This window comes from Tachysurus fulvidraco, chromosome 4, assembly GCF_022655615.1.
Source record: "Tachysurus fulvidraco isolate hzauxx_2018 chromosome 4, HZAU_PFXX_2.0, whole genome shotgun sequence".
Classification (NCBI taxonomy): Eukaryota; Metazoa; Chordata; class Actinopteri; order Siluriformes; family Bagridae; genus Tachysurus; species Tachysurus fulvidraco.
The window spans coordinates 11,756,002-11,772,372 of NC_062521.1; the positions used below are offsets into that span (position 1 = coordinate 11,756,002).

The following is a 16,371-nucleotide window of genomic DNA, read 5'->3' on the forward strand; positions in this document are numbered from 1 at the left end:
CGCTGCTCTCTCTCTCTCTCTCTCTCTCTCTCTCTCTCTCTCTCTCTCTCTCTCTCTCTCTCACGTACTGCGCTCTCTCTCTCTCTCTCTCTCTCTCTCTCTCTCTCTCTCTCTCTCTCTCCCTCTCCCTCTGTCTGTCTCTCCCCTTCACACACACACACACACACACACACACACGCTGCTCTCTCTCTCTCTCTCTCTCTCTCACGTACTGCGCTCTCTCTCTCTCTCTCTCTCTCTCTCTCTCTCACACACACACACACGCTGCTCTCAATCTCTCCCTCTCGCGCTGTCTGTCTGTCTCACTCTCACGTGCTCTCTCTCTCTCTCTCTCTCTCTCTCTCTCTCTCTCTCTCTCTCTCTCTCTCTCTCTCTCTCTCAAGCATGGCGGCTGTGGTGGCGACACGGGCGTGCGAAACCGAAGGCTGCAGTAAAGAAGCAAAATTGCAGTGTCCCACATGTATTAAACTCGGGATACAAGGATCATATTTCTGCTCTCAGGTAGTTCCCAGGTTCCGCTTGATCCTTGCTGTTTATGTGGTACAAAGCTAACGAGCCTGCTAGCACGTTGCTAAAACTAGGCTCACCCGGTTTTAGCCGTACAGCTAGCACAACAAGCTCTGTGGGCCAGGTTACCTGGCTTGGTTTCTTACTTTTGTGCCTCATATTTACGTATTTTCGTGTACACTTCTCACATGATAAAACATAACATTAACATTAATATAGCAAACTAGATGTAGAGGGGTTTCCGGTTTACTGTGCACTAGTTTGGCACCAGGAGCCTGATAGTTTCAGCAGCGTTAGCATTAGCACAGCGGTAGAGCCTAAAACTGCTTCTGCTTCAAGACAAAAAGAAGCCACGATAAGATGAAATACATTATTTAACTCATGTATTTCATTCCTAGCCATACAGGCTGACATTTTAATGATATATTTCAGAGATTAAGGGTTAATTCAGGATTGGTACTTTAGTGTATTGAGGGTCACGTTGCTGCAGTTATACGTTCAGTTTAATTTGATCATAAAGCACGTATGAAGTTAAATAAAGAACATATACAGAAGGGATTTTTGAGTTGAGATCAAATCTCTCGTTTATGTGGTGTTATTGGTCGGTTTTCTCTCATGTCGGCCACCTGTTGCAGGGTCTGTATATGGGGTGTGAACTTGATTATAATGTCAGTATCACTCCAAAAATACATACATGTGGGTTAGTCACAGTGACGGATGGGCTAGTGCTGAGTTTGTTAAACACTAGTTAGCCGTGCACTGATTTAGGGAGAGATGATTAGACAAATAGACAAAAAAAAATTCATGATGTTATGTCATACAATAAAAGGCTTTAAAACTGTGGTACAAGAAGAGATTGCAGTTACATCTTGTCAGTGATGGTGTGGGAGAACTGCACGTCAACTGCACATATATTTAAGTCTATAAACAATATCTGCTCAACTTTAAAACAAATACTGTATAGAACACCCGGTCTTAAAAAAAGTATATTATGCAGTTATATCAGACTTCTTAATTATAAGATAGTGTCCTCGTGATTTGCTTTGCTCATCGGTGGTAGTTTGGTGCCTTTTAGAAATCCAAACCTGCGCATGGTTTGAATTTCATTAGTGATGGACCAACAAGTTTCTGAGAGCGAAGCAATGCCCTAGAATTTTACCTTCTTGTACTACTCCATCATTTAAGACATGGCAACAAAGCCAGCAGAGCTCAGGATGCCAATCAGTCATCAATTTTTGGAAGTATAGTATATGGTATAGAATGTAGTATAGTATAGTGACACACAAAGATGAATCATTAGACAATTGTAATTTTTTAGTAAGAGGAACAATCAGACTGAGAGGCGACGGGTTAATTTGTTTCTAATACATGACATTTGACTAATAATTAACTAGTCATGTGCCTTCGCAGGAATATCACTACTCTTGCAGCCATTTTCTCAAAACACAGGATCTTTATTCATGACATGATCGTGAAAAAAATGTTTACAAAGCAAAGAAATAAGGACAATGTATCATATGTGATATCTCAGAAAATGCATTGTGATATGGTCTTATTGCCAGTCAATCTTATTTGCTCACCAATAGCCACAAAACTACTTATGCAAACCAATTATTTACATTTACAGCATTTGACAGACGCCCTTATCCAGAGCAACATACATAAGTGCTTAAATCTCTCTCATTGGATACATCAATGCTGGTTCACTAGGTTACATACTTAAGATACCATGTTTAAAACATTGTTCAAAGTTGCAATGAAAAAGTTTTTATTTATTTTTATTTTTTATTTTTATATAAATGAGAATAGAGAAAGAAGTGCTAGTTGAAGTTTTTCCTGAATAAGTAGGTCTTCAACCGCCATTTGAAAATAGCTAGTGACACAGCTTCATTGACTTCCAGTGACTTCATTCCACCACCTTGGTGCCAGAACATAAAGGAGTCTTGTAGTATACTTGCTTCTTACCCTGAGAGATGTTGGAACAAGTCGAGCAGTGCTGGTAGATCGGAGGGTGCGGAGTGCAGTGCGAGGAGTGATGAGGGCTTTGAGGTAAGAGGGAGCTGGTCCGTTTTTGGCTTTGTAGGCCAGCATCAGTGTTTTGAATCTGATGCTTGCAGCTACCGGAAGCCAGTGGGGGGATCGCTGCAGCGGGGTGGTATGCGATAACTTTGGCAGGTTGAAAACAAGCCGGGCAGCCGCATTTTGGATCATTTGCAGAGGACGGATTGCGTTCATAGGTAGACCTGCCAGCAGTGCATTGCAGTACCCAAGCAGCCTGTGTGGGCAAAAATGGCCGTATCCTTCTAATGTTGTAGAGAAGAAAGCGCCATGAGCGAGTCACATTAGAAACATGAGAGGAAAAAGACAGTTGATTGTCCATGGCTACCCCAAGGTTGTGAGCTGTGGCTGAAGGGGAGATCAGATCGTTGTATAGGGATATAGCAAGGTCATGACCCGGGGATGAATCACCTGGGATGAATAGCAGGTTAGTTTAGCTAGGATTGAGTTTTAACTGATGAGCAGTCAACCATGATGATATTTCTGCCAGACATGCTGAGATCCAATCACAAGCTGTGGTATCTGAGGGTGGGAAAGAGAAGATAAGTTGTGTATCATCAGCATAGCAGTAGTATGAGAACCCATGTGAGGAAATAACTTCACCAAGAGACTGAGTATAAAGGGAGCAAAGAAGAGGACAAAGTACTTAGCCCTGTGGGACACCAGTAGAAAGTCTGTGTAGAGCAGATATCACTCCCTCTTCAAGGTAGGAAGCGAACCATTCCCAAGCTGATCCGCAAATCCCAAGACTCCTGAGGGTGGACCAGAGAGTCTTGTGGTTGACAGTATCAAACACTGCTGAAAGGTCAAGGAGGATGAGGACAGATGACAGTTTGGTTGATCTAGCAGCATGTAGTTTCTCAGAGACATCCAAAAGGGCTGTCTCTGTGGAATGAGCTGCTTTAAAGCCAGACTGGTTGGGATCTTGGAGGTTGTTCTGTGAGAGATAGACAGACAGTTGATTATAGATTGTATGTTTTGTCTTATAGGTTTCTCAAGTAAGAAACAAAATAGCAGTGAATGCAATTGGAGAAAAACAATAAAATCTTCATTAGTTAATTGGTTAAATGTCACGGAACATCTATGAGACAAGCTCATTTCTGTTTTCATCTACAACAGTCATTCCTTCACCAACTTGATTTTCCCCCGTCTTGATTTCTCTTCCCTGTCTTGAAAACCATCACAGTGCTGTAACAAGAAACACCTTCTGTGTATAAATAAATGTTTTAGAATCAAGCGCATCCATATAAACCTGTACTTTTCTTATAGTTCATTGAGAATTCAATAGCACTGTTGTCAGATACTTACAAAACATTTATTATACATGCTTACAAACCTTTCTGTCGTTTTTAGGAATGTTTCAAAGGCAGCTGGGGTACTCACAAACTGCTCCACAAGAAAGCAAGTATGTATCATGCTCCTAATGTGCTTCCTGTAGTTTTAGCTGGTGATGTGTATAATAGACCTCGATATTGGGTGTTTGACAGAGGAAGATAAAAAGGATGAGGAGAACTGTGTGGGGAAGGAGGTCAACACAGATCCCTGGCCTGGATATAAGTACTCTGGCAAGCTGCGACCTTATTATCCATTGGTATGAGTACAAATAAAACAACATGCATTTAAAAAAAAAAAAAAAAAGATAATTTAAAGATAAATTTGTTTGCTTTGTCTTTGTAGACACCCATGCGTCCAGTTCCAGGGCACATTCAGAGGCCAGACTATGCTGATCACCCCCTGGGTAAGACTGAATTAATTGCACAAACACGTGCATTAGATTACAGATATGTAACAAAATGTAGTCCTCTAACCAGATTCCTTTTGTTTTGCATTTCCAAAATGACAAGCCTTTTTTTTCTTATAGCTCTTATTTGAACCCTTCTTGTAGTTGACTAAACATTTTTCATCAACATTTTTAGTTAGAGGATCCTACTTAGATCGGTTTATTAAACGAATTCAGTTTTTCTTTAATAGTTGGTTTAGAAAGTGTCTAAGCAGTCATTTCGTAACCAGATCGTGCTCTATATACTGACTGCAGGTAATATTAGATCTATGCACAATATATAATTGTATGGAACTATATTTTATTTCCTCTTCAATCCACAGCTGTGGAATCATCCTGTAAGTAATGGGGAAACAAGACCATTAGTAACAGGCTCATAGTTGGGTGTAGTTGAATACCAGTAAGAGCTTATTAATACGCAATAGTAAATTCAGTGTACACAGTTCCTGCTTTCCTATAGATCTGTTTTTTTTTTTCTGGTTTGTTTACCTGCTCTGCTCTATGTTGGGTGTAATTTGAGATGTATTTAGATTTCCGTACCTGTATGAGTGTTATTGCAATGCGTGTTTGTGTTTTCTTTTGCTCACTGCAGTGACAAAGGCAGGTATAAGGACCTTGAATTTAGGTGCTGTATTGTCCAACAGTTTTTGAACGATGCAGTTTTTTATTTTGATTTTTTTTTGTTTTTTATTCGCAGTGTCTGTGTGAGTGAAGTATTTTTTATTTGATTTTTTTAAAAATTATCATTATTGTGTATTAAATTTCCTATGATTATACCTCGGTGCAACTGTCTTATGAGACCTCCATAAATCAGTGAAGGATTAAATGGTTGATCCAAACAGTGAATATTAATTCAGTCAGCTGGACTTTTAGTGACTGGTGTTATTTTGTTGCTTGGTAGGGATGTCTGAGACAGAGCAGACACTTAAAGGGACTTCCCAAATTAAAATCCTTACTCCTGAAGAGACTGAGGGCATGAGAATCGTCTGCAAGGTAAATCCAGCTTTGTATTTTATCTCTATCTTTCTCTCTCTCTCTTTTTTTTTTTTTGTTGGTTATGATTAATGTCTGGTATTGCCACATGGAAATTGGTCTTCTGTGTAAATGTTCCATTGCAGTACCTAAGGTGCAAAGTGCATTGTACGTCATCGGTTGTTAAATACAAAGAAGTGAATTTTATAAGGTGATGTTATCCAAAACAATTTTGTTGAGTATCTTGTAATGAGAATGTAAGGAAAGTACTGGAATTTAATTTCTTTGTACAGTCCTGGGAACTGATCTGGTCTGAAAACTGTGTTCTGTGAGCTAAGGAACAATGCCAGATGAGCAGAAAATTGTTCCGGGTTAAAAATACAAAAGTTGGTAGATGGCAGGCATAATGATGAACTTAGACTGTGTAGCATGTTAACGTTGCTCATGGTGATGATTGGTGAGATCACGTGTTAACTTGTCTGGATGATTCATGTGCAGCTGGCCAGAGAGGTGCTCGAGATTGCTGCCATGATGGTGAAACCTGGAGTGACAACAGAGGAGATCGATCATGCTGTACATCTGGTAATTCTCTCTTCTTTCTGACCATTCTTTCTTTATGGTTATAATTATTTCAGTACTAAATTTCGTTAATGTCCTTAATTACTAGTTATTGTTTACCAATCACTGAGAAGGAAACACAGATATTAGAACAAAGATTTTTGTTATCTAGAGAAGGATGCTTAGATGCTTAGTCTTGTTGCTGTAGTAAATTTTGCTACCTGTGAGCTGGACAAATGTTTTATGTGTTGCATCCACTGAATATAATTACTAATACATGCAACATACAAAGCTTATCTATAATGCAAAGGAAGTACATTTATATTTTTCCAGTCAGGTCTGAATTAGCATGCTGCAAAAAATGTAACCACCAGTTTATTGTGAGTTGCTTCGTCATGAACCGACATGTTTCATACAGTTTTGCTAATTTTTCACTGGTGTGCTCCAAACTCTGGAATTTAACTTGAGTAAAATCCAACCAAAAATCACTGTAAACATATCAGGTACCTGGATTTCTGTTCATTGCAGGCATGCACAGCACGGAATTGCTATCCTTCCCCCCTCAACTACTACAACTTTCCAAAGTCTTGCTGTACATCAGTTAATGAGGTCATCTGCCATGGAATACCAGACCGCCGCACCCTACAAGAAGGGGACATCCTTAATGGTGCAGACACACACACAAAAATACTCCCACTTTCACTTGTTTTCAGATAATGTATTTAAGGTGCATATCAGTATTATTTTAAGATCTAGACAGAAGATCAACAGGTTCATAAAACTGCTTTGGAATTTTTGATGCAGATTCTGTAGTCAGACCTGTGTCCACACACACACACAAATAAAAATCAGTACTGTGTATGGCTGTACATGTTTGTGGTGTTGGATAAATAGCCACTGTCACTGTTCAATATTACTAAACTTCTCATATTTCAGTGGATATTACTGTTTTCCACAACGGTTACCATGGAGACCTGAATGAGACATTTTTTGTGGGTGAGGTGGATGAAGGGGCAAAAAGGCTGGTGCAGACGACGTATGAATGCCTAATGCAAGCTATTGATGCTGGTAAGAGAGTGATGCATTTTGCTTTAGCCTTGTATGATGCTTTTAGAATAAGACACAACATGCGTATACAGTTGTTTCTCTGTGGTTCTCAGTGTAATATTCTGCTTTGCATATGCTTTGTGGCCTGTAGAGGTCAGGGCTGCACTGCAGCATGGTGCAGCTGACTAAAGGGATGCTTTGTGTCATGTTGTTCCAGTGAAGCCTGGTGTACGTTATCGTGAGCTGGGGAACATCATTCAGAAACATGCGCAGGCTAGTGGATTTTCTGTGGTGCGAAGTTACTGCGGTCATGGCATCCACAAACTCTTTCACACGGCACCCAATGTCCCACATTATGCAAGTAAGCATTTATGCATGCATCCCAACACGCATGCAGAGCAAATTAGGAGAGCACATGTCATGTGATCCGCTGATCTCTAACAGTAATTGTTAGTGTGCGTGACATTTATACACACGTGCATTACAAAACCTGTCCTGACCGAAATTTATGTTTGTGTGTAGAGAATAAAGCTGTTGGAGTGATGAAACCTGGACACGTCTTCACGATTGAGCCCATGATTTGTGAAGGTAAGAGCCTAATAAAGTCTCACAATTTAATTTGCCATAAATCATTCATACTAAGCCCTAAACTCAGGACTGTCAGCTGTGGTTGACCAAGCAATAGTAAAGAAAAGGCCTGTTTTTTGGTATGATTCCACTGCACACAGCTGTTTTCCTGAACTCTGCTTCACTCGACTTGCACATAAGTGCTCAGTGCTCACAGGATGTGTCTGTTTGATCCTTGCAAATAGACCTTGCACTCGGGAAAAAGAAAGATTTTATGATCATTCAGGTTAGGATCATGCAGATATTTCAGTGTCTTAATATATGTCCATGTTTCTGGGGAAGGTGAATGAATTTTTGAAAGGGTGAACTATCTTTGAACCACTCACAGTTGTTGCAGCTGGTCAACATGGATGGCACATGAAATATTCATGAATGTGAAAGTAGATCAGCTTTGTTTATGCGCTGCACTACAAGTCAGGATTTTACTGTTTGCAATCTCACTTTCCCTTCAGCAGCTATTTGCAACCCACCGATATTTCCGACGGTGAATTTGCTTCCGGTATGAACATACCCTGAGACACGCTCTTGGCACTGATATAATGGCACCCAACCATAGCAGGCATTAGCAAACAATTTCTTCACACACACACATATAGTCAATTTCATAAATTAAATGGACATTGATGGTTATGTTAGCTGTGTAATGCAGTATATTGAAGTTTACGTTAAATAATGAATAGTATAAGTGATTAAATGAATTAATGATATGATCCCAAAGTGCAGACTTTCAGCTTTTATTTTTGTATTTATTTACATCAAAACAGGGTGAAGTCTTTGGCAAGTACAACATGCCCTCACCACCCCTGTTTCAAGGGTTAAAGTATGCTTCAGATCATTGTCCATTTACAGTGTGAAGCACCTTCAATGAGTTTTGAAGCATTAAAGTGAGACTGAGCAGATAATATAACCATGTTCTCTTCAGAATCCATCCTGCTGACAGCAGTCAGTTGTCAGCAGTCACATAAATAAATACAAGGGAACCCAGCCAATCAGAAGCCATATGTATCTGTGACATGAGGTGGTATCCTTCAGATCATGAACAGCGTGTTTCTTCTGTATAATATTCTTTTCCCATCATTCTGATACAAATTGATTTTTGTGTCATCCTCATTTTGACTTTGACATTGATATGCCTACCTCTGTTGTGAAGGGAAAGAGTTCTTCTGTCATCTTCACATATCGCAGTTTTCTGTGGTCTCCTGGGCCTTTTGATGTTCCTGAGCCCCGCTGTGAATTCTTCCTAGTAGATCAGGCCACACTTAACATATTTTGCTATCATTCTGATGAGTATGTTCTGATTTTTTTTTACTTAAATGATGGTTGTCTTCACCGGCAGTGACAGCTGTGTGGACTTCTTATTGAGAGTAAACAGTGCAAATGTCACTCTTCATATTTGAAATCAACTCTGGACCCATCCATCTGTGTATTTGAGGGTGAAATAATGAAGGAATAATGCACACCTGACCCCAGAACAGCTGAACAGCTCATTGTCCAATTACGGTTGTTCTAACTGTTGCCCTAAATGTGACATTTATACCCTCATATTAAAGCTTAAGGTGTATAATCTCTGTGGTCATTATTTTATTTCATATCTAACATACTGTCGAGCTAATCTATTAGAATGCTTAAGTAACAATTACTTGGTCAATATGAGGATGAGGTTCCCTTTTGAGTCTGGTTCCTCTCAAGGTTTCTTCCTTTACCGTCTAAGGGAGCTTTTCCTTGCCACTGCTGCCTGAGCCACCTCAGACTTGCTCATTGGGAATAAATACAAACACATTGTGAACTAAATCTATCTAATATTAATCTTAAATTTTGCATTCTATTAAGCTTTATATTATTATTTATATTAACCTTTTGTTCCATGTTTGTTTTGTAAAGCTGCTTTGAGACATTGTCAAATAAACTTGAATTGAATGTCTACAACCACGGTATCAGCTGATCGAAATGTTGAAATGCATTATCATTCTTCCTTTTAACTATAACAATAATTAATGGAAATAGTTAGCTAAATGCAGACACTGCACTGCCAGTCTGATAAACTGATGCCAGTTTATGAAAAGCTGGCTTGGTCTTTACACATCAGAAACCTTCCAGTCCTTACTTTCTTTTCCAAGGGTGCTTGAACGTTTGTAAACTTGCCCTTCTCCTCTGTGCAGGTGGTTGGCAGGATGAGACTTGGCCAGATGGTTGGACAGCTGTTACTCGAGATGGGAAACGCTCTGCCCAGTTTGAACACACACTTCTGGTGACTGAAACAGGTTGTGAGGTTCTCACTCGTCGACTTGAAGAAAATGGCCGTGCTCACTTCCTGTCACAGATGTAGAGTGCTTGGGTGAGAACACAAGCCCTGCCCCCAGTGGAGGACACATCTGCTCCGCCCCTGTCACCGATAAGCCAATCACACTGTGGTTCTCTGTTGGGCAGGAGATTATTGGCCAAATGGCCATGTTGATGGAGTGTCTAACTGGGCGAGAAATGGAGATTTGTTATTTATGAATTTATCATCTGAACAGTCATAGGACTCACTTGGATCTGGTCAGACTGGAAGGCACTGACTTTTGACCTGCTTGCAGTGCCACTCCCCCTTTTGTGTCTGTAGGTGCGTGCGTGTGTGTGTGTGTGTGTGTGTGTGTGTGTGTGTGTGTGTGTGTGTGTGTGTGTGTGTGTGTGTGTGTGTGTGTGTACACATAAATATACATGCGTACACACACACACTACTTTATTGAACAAGCTGTGTTTGAATTCAGGATTTATTGTGTGTGTCCAAGTATGAATGGTAAGCATGTCATATGTTTCAAAATGATACCAAACAGACGTAATAAAATCTTAACACATTTTTTTTTCTTTCATTTCTGGTTTATCCCAGACATACTCCCTGCAACATCCGCCTGTTTACAAAAGAGTGCCTCACAACAAACAATGTATTTCATGAAATTCAGATCATTATGTAGTGATTTATTTAAAGAAATGTTATTTTTCATATGTAATTGGCTGATGCAGTTCAGAACTGTTCATGGTTGATCTAACATTGATAGGCTTTTGGTCATTGGTGCACTGTGTGTGTCTGAAACCCAGTCAAAAACATTTCATTGATCTGCATTCAAGCTGTATTAAAGCAGATTTTCCCTGTGGATGGTCTCTAGGTTTTGTGTTTTTCACCCAAATGTGAGTAAACTGTCTGCCTGTGTCTCTGTCAGTGTTTGTCAGTGTAAGGTCCAGTTTTGCATTTTGGTATGGGGAGGTTGAGATATTTGTTTATACAGACTTGTGACAGCATAGTAAATTCTACACAAATAAATTATAGTGTAATTTATGTGTCAACTGTCCTTGTCTCTGACCCCTTCTATGTCTGGCCATTTAAGAACTTTACTATTTACTATAAACCCTCCTCAAGATGGTTTGTTTACTAAACCAGGAGTTCAAATGGGGGTATGTTTGTTCGGGGAGATATTTGGCAGATGGAACCCATTGTATTATGTAATAGATGCTTAGACTTCAACGAGTCTACTGAAATATCTGAAGAGGTTTTTTCCTTTTTTGGCTTATTAAAATAGATGAGGATGTACAGTTCATGTCTGTTATTAGCTTGGCAAAGACCAAGACACAATATTAAAATACCTAAATGCATTTGCTGTTTGGTCTGCAGATTATTTTTGTAAAATATCGTTTGGATTATAGCTGGTCAATTGGTTCCAGAGAGGTATTTCAAAAGTTCCATAACAAATTTCCACATCATATGGCCTGCAGTCATATTCAAAAGTGATTTCCACAAAATAAAAAGGAACAGATGTTTCATTGCAGTTTAGCATGTGGCAGATTCTCCAAGGTCATTTTATTTAATCATGTAGGTAATCACTTAACTAGGCTCCCCATTCTTGTAAAAGTCTTGGTGTAAATAGGATGAGCTCATAAAGATGTAAGACAGACGCATCATTGAATTTGCATTTTTATTACCACATGCAACTATTTTACATAATGGCTTCCACCCCATAGCTTTTTATACGATTGTATAATGTTTGTGAACTCTTTTAGATAATCTAATTCCAGTATGTGGCTTATAAGCTTATCACAGCATGCAGGTTAAATACGCTAATTGAGTAATGTGAGTGTTTCAGCCAACACCTTTCGAGTGTTGCAGGGTTATATAATATTTAGCCAATTTTCAAAACAAAGAATTCGTATTAGCAAGCTTTATTAAATGATAAAATATATGCAGAAGCAGTAATGACTTCGATCTGAAGTAGCTGTGCCCTTCTCATTTAGACACATTCAGGATGGTTCGAATGCTGTAAAACAGGAAATAATTGTTAGATGATAAATTTTAAAAATCAAAAATTTGAAAGCAATAGAATAACAAGGCATTTACCATTCCCCCTTCTTCATGAGCTCAACTGCATCGTTGACCTGCTCGAGATTCATAGTATGGGTTACAAACTCGTCCAGCTTTATACGACCAGCCATGTAGTCTAGGACTAGGTTTGGAATAGAGTCCTTACTCTTAAAGCCTGAGACACACGGGAAAAACATGTAGAAATCAATTGCAGCACATTTGTTATTAATGAAAAGCCACATAATGTTGAAATTTAACCCTAGGTCTATTCGGTAAGCTTTAGATTATGTTATTAAATACCAGGCTACCTCCAAAGAGCGATCCTTTCCAGGTCTTTCCAGCAATTAGCTGAATAGGTCGAGCAGAAAAATCACTAACGTCTGTCCAGCCAACAAGCACACTCACACCCCAACCTTTAGCACATGCCTCCAGTGCACTCCTCTTCAGAAAATCAAGAATAATTTACTTATATATAATTTAGTCATCGAGAAATGAGCCATACGCAAAAAATATTGAATGCATTTACTTCACAGCTTACTTACCATAACAGCCACGTTACCCACACACTCCAGGGAGAAATCCACACCCCCATTGGTCATTTCTGCCAGAACCTCACTGACAGGCTTTTTGTGTGCTTTGGGGTTTACAAAGTCAGTGGCACCAAATACCTTTGCTTTTTCAAACTTCTGCTCATTTATGTCCACAGCAATGATCCTGGAGGCTCCAGCATTCTTACATCCCATGACTGCTGCAAGGCCTACAGCTCCAAGCCCGAACACTGCACACACTGAGCCTGGCTCAACCTGTAACCACATACTGTCATATATGAACCCACATCTAACTGCAGCAAAACCATGCAGTACTTCACCTAGCCTTAGTGCCACTAGCTTTAAATCACAGAGCACAGCACTACACATACCTTGGCGGTGTTGACTGCTGCTCCGTAGCCAGTGGAAATACCACAGCCAAGCAGGCAAACGCGGTCCAATGGGGCATCATTGTGGATCTTTGTCACGGCAATCTGGTTCATGACCGTGTACTCGGAAAAGGTGCTGGTGCCCATGAACTGCAGGACAGGCTTACCACGACAGGTGAAGCGTGTGATAGTATCTGACATCTGAGCATATCGGTCACTAGTCCTGTGAAAAAATGTAACACACACTTTTATGCCATGTGACTTTCAATTTGGACACTTTTTTGCTTTTACCAACTTTACAAACCTGTTTATTGCAGATTGCTAACTTTTTAGGGTACATTTTTTAGGGTACATTCTACATGCACGAATGATCATGATTCTTGCTTTAAGAATTCTGCTTTCTTCTTGTTTTTAATTCATTATACACTTCCTTAGGTTTCTTACCAGCTCTGCTCACAGAGGTTAGTCTTTGGGCTCTTACAGAACTTGCACTCTCTACACTGAGAGATGAAGAGGGGAATGACCTTATCACCTGTGAAAACATTAGAAGAGGTCAGTACACTACAGGTAAGCAAGCAAGCAGCAATCCAGAGAAACAGAATGAATAGTGAGCATTGTATCCTGTTTTGACCTGGTTTAAACTCTGTGACTCCAGGTCCAACACTTTCCACCACACCAGCACCTTCATGACCAAGCACAGCAGGAAATCCCTCCTTATGCTTGCCCTCAAACAGATGGTACAAATCGGTGTGACAAACACCTGTAGCTATCACCTACGGTACAAGACAGGATCAGAGTATACCTCATGCCTCAGGTTTTTTTTTTTTTTGTAAACATATTTTTATACATATGATTAATTCATGCAATGTCCAACCTTGATACGTAATTCATTCTTTTGGGGTGGAGCCACTTCAATCTCCTCTATCACCATTGGAGTATTGGGCTCCCAGGCTACAGCAGCCCGACATTTAATCACCTAAAAAAAACACATACACAATTTGTGGTGTAGTGAATAGAGACTCTGTTCCTCATGAGTGCAGTGAAATATGGTTACACACTCTGCAGATACACTGATATGCGATCACACATGGAAGCTTTCCAACCATCTGTTTTTGCTTCTTGAGCAATGTTTGACTTTAGTGGAGTTTGTAAGTGAGATTTCACAACCTTATCAAATGATAAAATGATTACTGTTCCAGCTGTAGTATTTGGGACTGTAGGTGCTGATGGTGGAACTGTTTTTTTTTTTATTGCATTTCTATTTTAAATTTGTATTGGAAGCTCAAAGATTTAAAAGTTAAGTATATCCATATGTGGGCCACTGTTTCTACATCATCTCGTGCATCATATATTCTAATATTACATTTTATGTCTCAAATTGTATATAGAGTCTTATTTCATTTGAATAAAAATATATTCATACAAATGGTTGATAGCCAAGTAAAAGAAGGTTCATCATTTTAACTAACACAAAGATTTTATCTAAATACAGAATCAATAAGGAATGTTCATGACTGCTAGCTGTAGTCTATAAGATTACTTTTATATAAAACACATATCTCAAATAAATCTTGAGTTTAAACTTGCAAACTTAGTGAGGTGAATTCATGCCAAGCTTTCAAATATAAAGGAAGACCAACAGAAAGTGTACAATATACATACCTTTCCTGCAGTGGCCATAACTTGTTGCTGTCACTTCTGCAGACCGAGAAAGAAAGAATGAAAAAGGAGGACACAGAATATTTGGCTCACAATTATATACTCAAGCCAATACAAGAAGAATACAGAACACAGAATCGGAATGGGGTGGTGCAGCACTTTCCTCCAATGCTCTGTAAGGAGGAGCTATAAGCGATCCAACAGATTTATGAGAAGATCTTCGTTTCTTGAACTTGTTTAATAATTTATGTTTAACTTATGTAAGATTGAGAATCAAGCCAGGTCGTAGCTAGGATTAGGAGAAGAAGAACTGGGCCTGGGGTCAGCAGTCATACAATGAACTTTTTTAAGTTCAATGAGTCAACAGTTTAAAAAAGGAGGTACAGATATGTACAACATAAAATATGACGACTTGCTTTAGATTGTGCTGGAGTCTTTCCATCTGCTTAATGTAATGTTTAATGAAGCTGATAAACAACTACAATAAACTGCTGAATATTTTCCACACTGCAGCTTGGTCTGCTTCCAGTAGCTCCTCCATTTCTTATATGCCTGTTTCACTGAAGTGATTTATTTTGTTTCCTTCATTGCTTAGCATACTATTGACTTAGGCAGCTTTAAAGCTACACACACTATATGAGCCAAGAGCTGGGTAATTTTATAGTAATTACTGCATTAAAACAAGCTTGCCCTTTAGAGTTATGCTATCTCTAATCTAATCTGGTGATTTTATCTTTTGTTCTTTATGCACTAGATGATGTTTCTCGAATGTGCTTTTTGTTCGATCTTTCACACAAATGCTACAGAACATGCATAATTAAAAATGCAATAGCATAGCAGTTCTTTTTCCATGAGCTCTGCAATAGGCTTACTCTGCTCGCTTTTACAATAAAATTACATTAGCCATGTGAGATCTAAGGCAGATAGATAAAACAGTTGCCTTTTATTGGTTTTGTTTGTTTTGGTCTTGTTTATTGTCAAAACATTTTGCAATATATCAGAATCAGGTTTATTTGCCAAGGAATTTGCTTCCAGCTGTCAGTGAATATCAAAAGTACAGACATAAATAACACTATAAATTTAGCTTGGACTATACAAGACAAAAACAGACAATACAAGACAAAACAGACAATGTGAGACAGTATAGACAGTACGAGTATTAAATAGGAATACAGAATATATGACTGATCAGTAATGTACATGTGTGTGAGAGTGCATGGTAGTGCAAATAACAGTATTGTGTGTCAGGTACGATAAAGAGTTTACTTTAGAGCTTTTGTACAATATACAGCAACAGTAGTGTGTGTGTAACATACGGATGATGTGATGACTGACAGTTCTGATAATGCAGTACTTATACTGTAGATATAAAGCAGGGAATATAATTATGGTGAGTTGTTAATGAGGGTGATTGCCTGGGTAAAGAAACTGTTCCGGTTTCTGTCAGTTTTGGTAAACAAAGTTAAGTTCTGTAGTGCCTGCCAGAAGGGAGAAACTTAAAGAGGTTGTGTCCAGGGTGTGAAGGGACAGTAGGGATTGTTTACTGCCCCGGTTTTTGGTTCTTGTATAGAACAAGTACTGGGGAGTGTGCATAATATATTATAATTATAATATTATATATTATAATATTATATAATAAATTTACCAAGAGTAACACCTCCTAGAGCTTTCAAGGCACATGCACCAAAATGTCATAGACCCTGGTCTGAAGTTTTTTGCTATTATTTTCCCAAGTGATCCGAGTTCCGGTACTCACGGTACCGGGTCCTAAAATAAGCAAAATCTAAAGTTTTCCACAACATTGGCATGTGACATATCAGAACACTCAGGACAATGAGTGGGGTTGCGTCACGGGTGTACTGATGATGTCATGTGACATCACGTTCAGCCCGGCCCAACAAAATAAGCAAAATC

General features: G+C 39.1%; 2 protein-coding genes across 3 annotated transcripts; one reads left to right on the forward strand and one right to left on the reverse strand.

Annotated features, from left to right (window-relative positions):
- The first annotated feature begins 310 nt into the window (after positions 1-310).
- On the forward strand, positions 311-11,713 carry metap1 (methionyl aminopeptidase 1). The gene is made up of 11 exons (XM_027150304.2): positions 311-501; positions 3,919-3,970; positions 4,053-4,156; positions 4,243-4,303; positions 5,247-5,338; positions 5,816-5,899; positions 6,404-6,542; positions 6,812-6,943; positions 7,140-7,283; positions 7,445-7,510; positions 9,709-11,713. The coding sequence occupies exons 1-11, from the start codon at positions 385-387 to the stop codon at positions 9,873-9,875; spliced, it is 1,158 nt and encodes a 385-aa protein (XP_027006105.1). The 5' UTR covers positions 311-384; the 3' UTR covers positions 9,876-11,713.
- On the reverse strand, positions 11,486-14,613 carry LOC113645065 (alcohol dehydrogenase 1-like). Of its 2 annotated transcripts, XM_027150371.2 has the most exons (9): positions 14,461-14,611; positions 13,673-13,774; positions 13,430-13,571; positions 13,243-13,330; positions 12,802-13,021; positions 12,425-12,685; positions 12,191-12,323; positions 11,919-12,057; positions 11,486-11,838 (listed from the first exon to the last, which is right to left on the reverse strand). In XM_027150371.2, the coding sequence occupies exons 1-9, from the start codon at positions 14,476-14,478 to the stop codon at positions 11,808-11,810; spliced, it is 1,134 nt and encodes a 377-aa protein (XP_027006172.1). In that variant the 5' UTR covers positions 14,479-14,611; the 3' UTR covers positions 11,486-11,807. The 2 variants fall into 2 exon arrangements, with proteins under 2 accessions (XP_027006172.1, XP_027006171.1); XM_027150370.1 differs by having other exon boundaries at positions 13,243-13,571; positions 14,461-14,613.
- Positions 14,614-16,371: the final 1,758 nt, after the last annotated feature.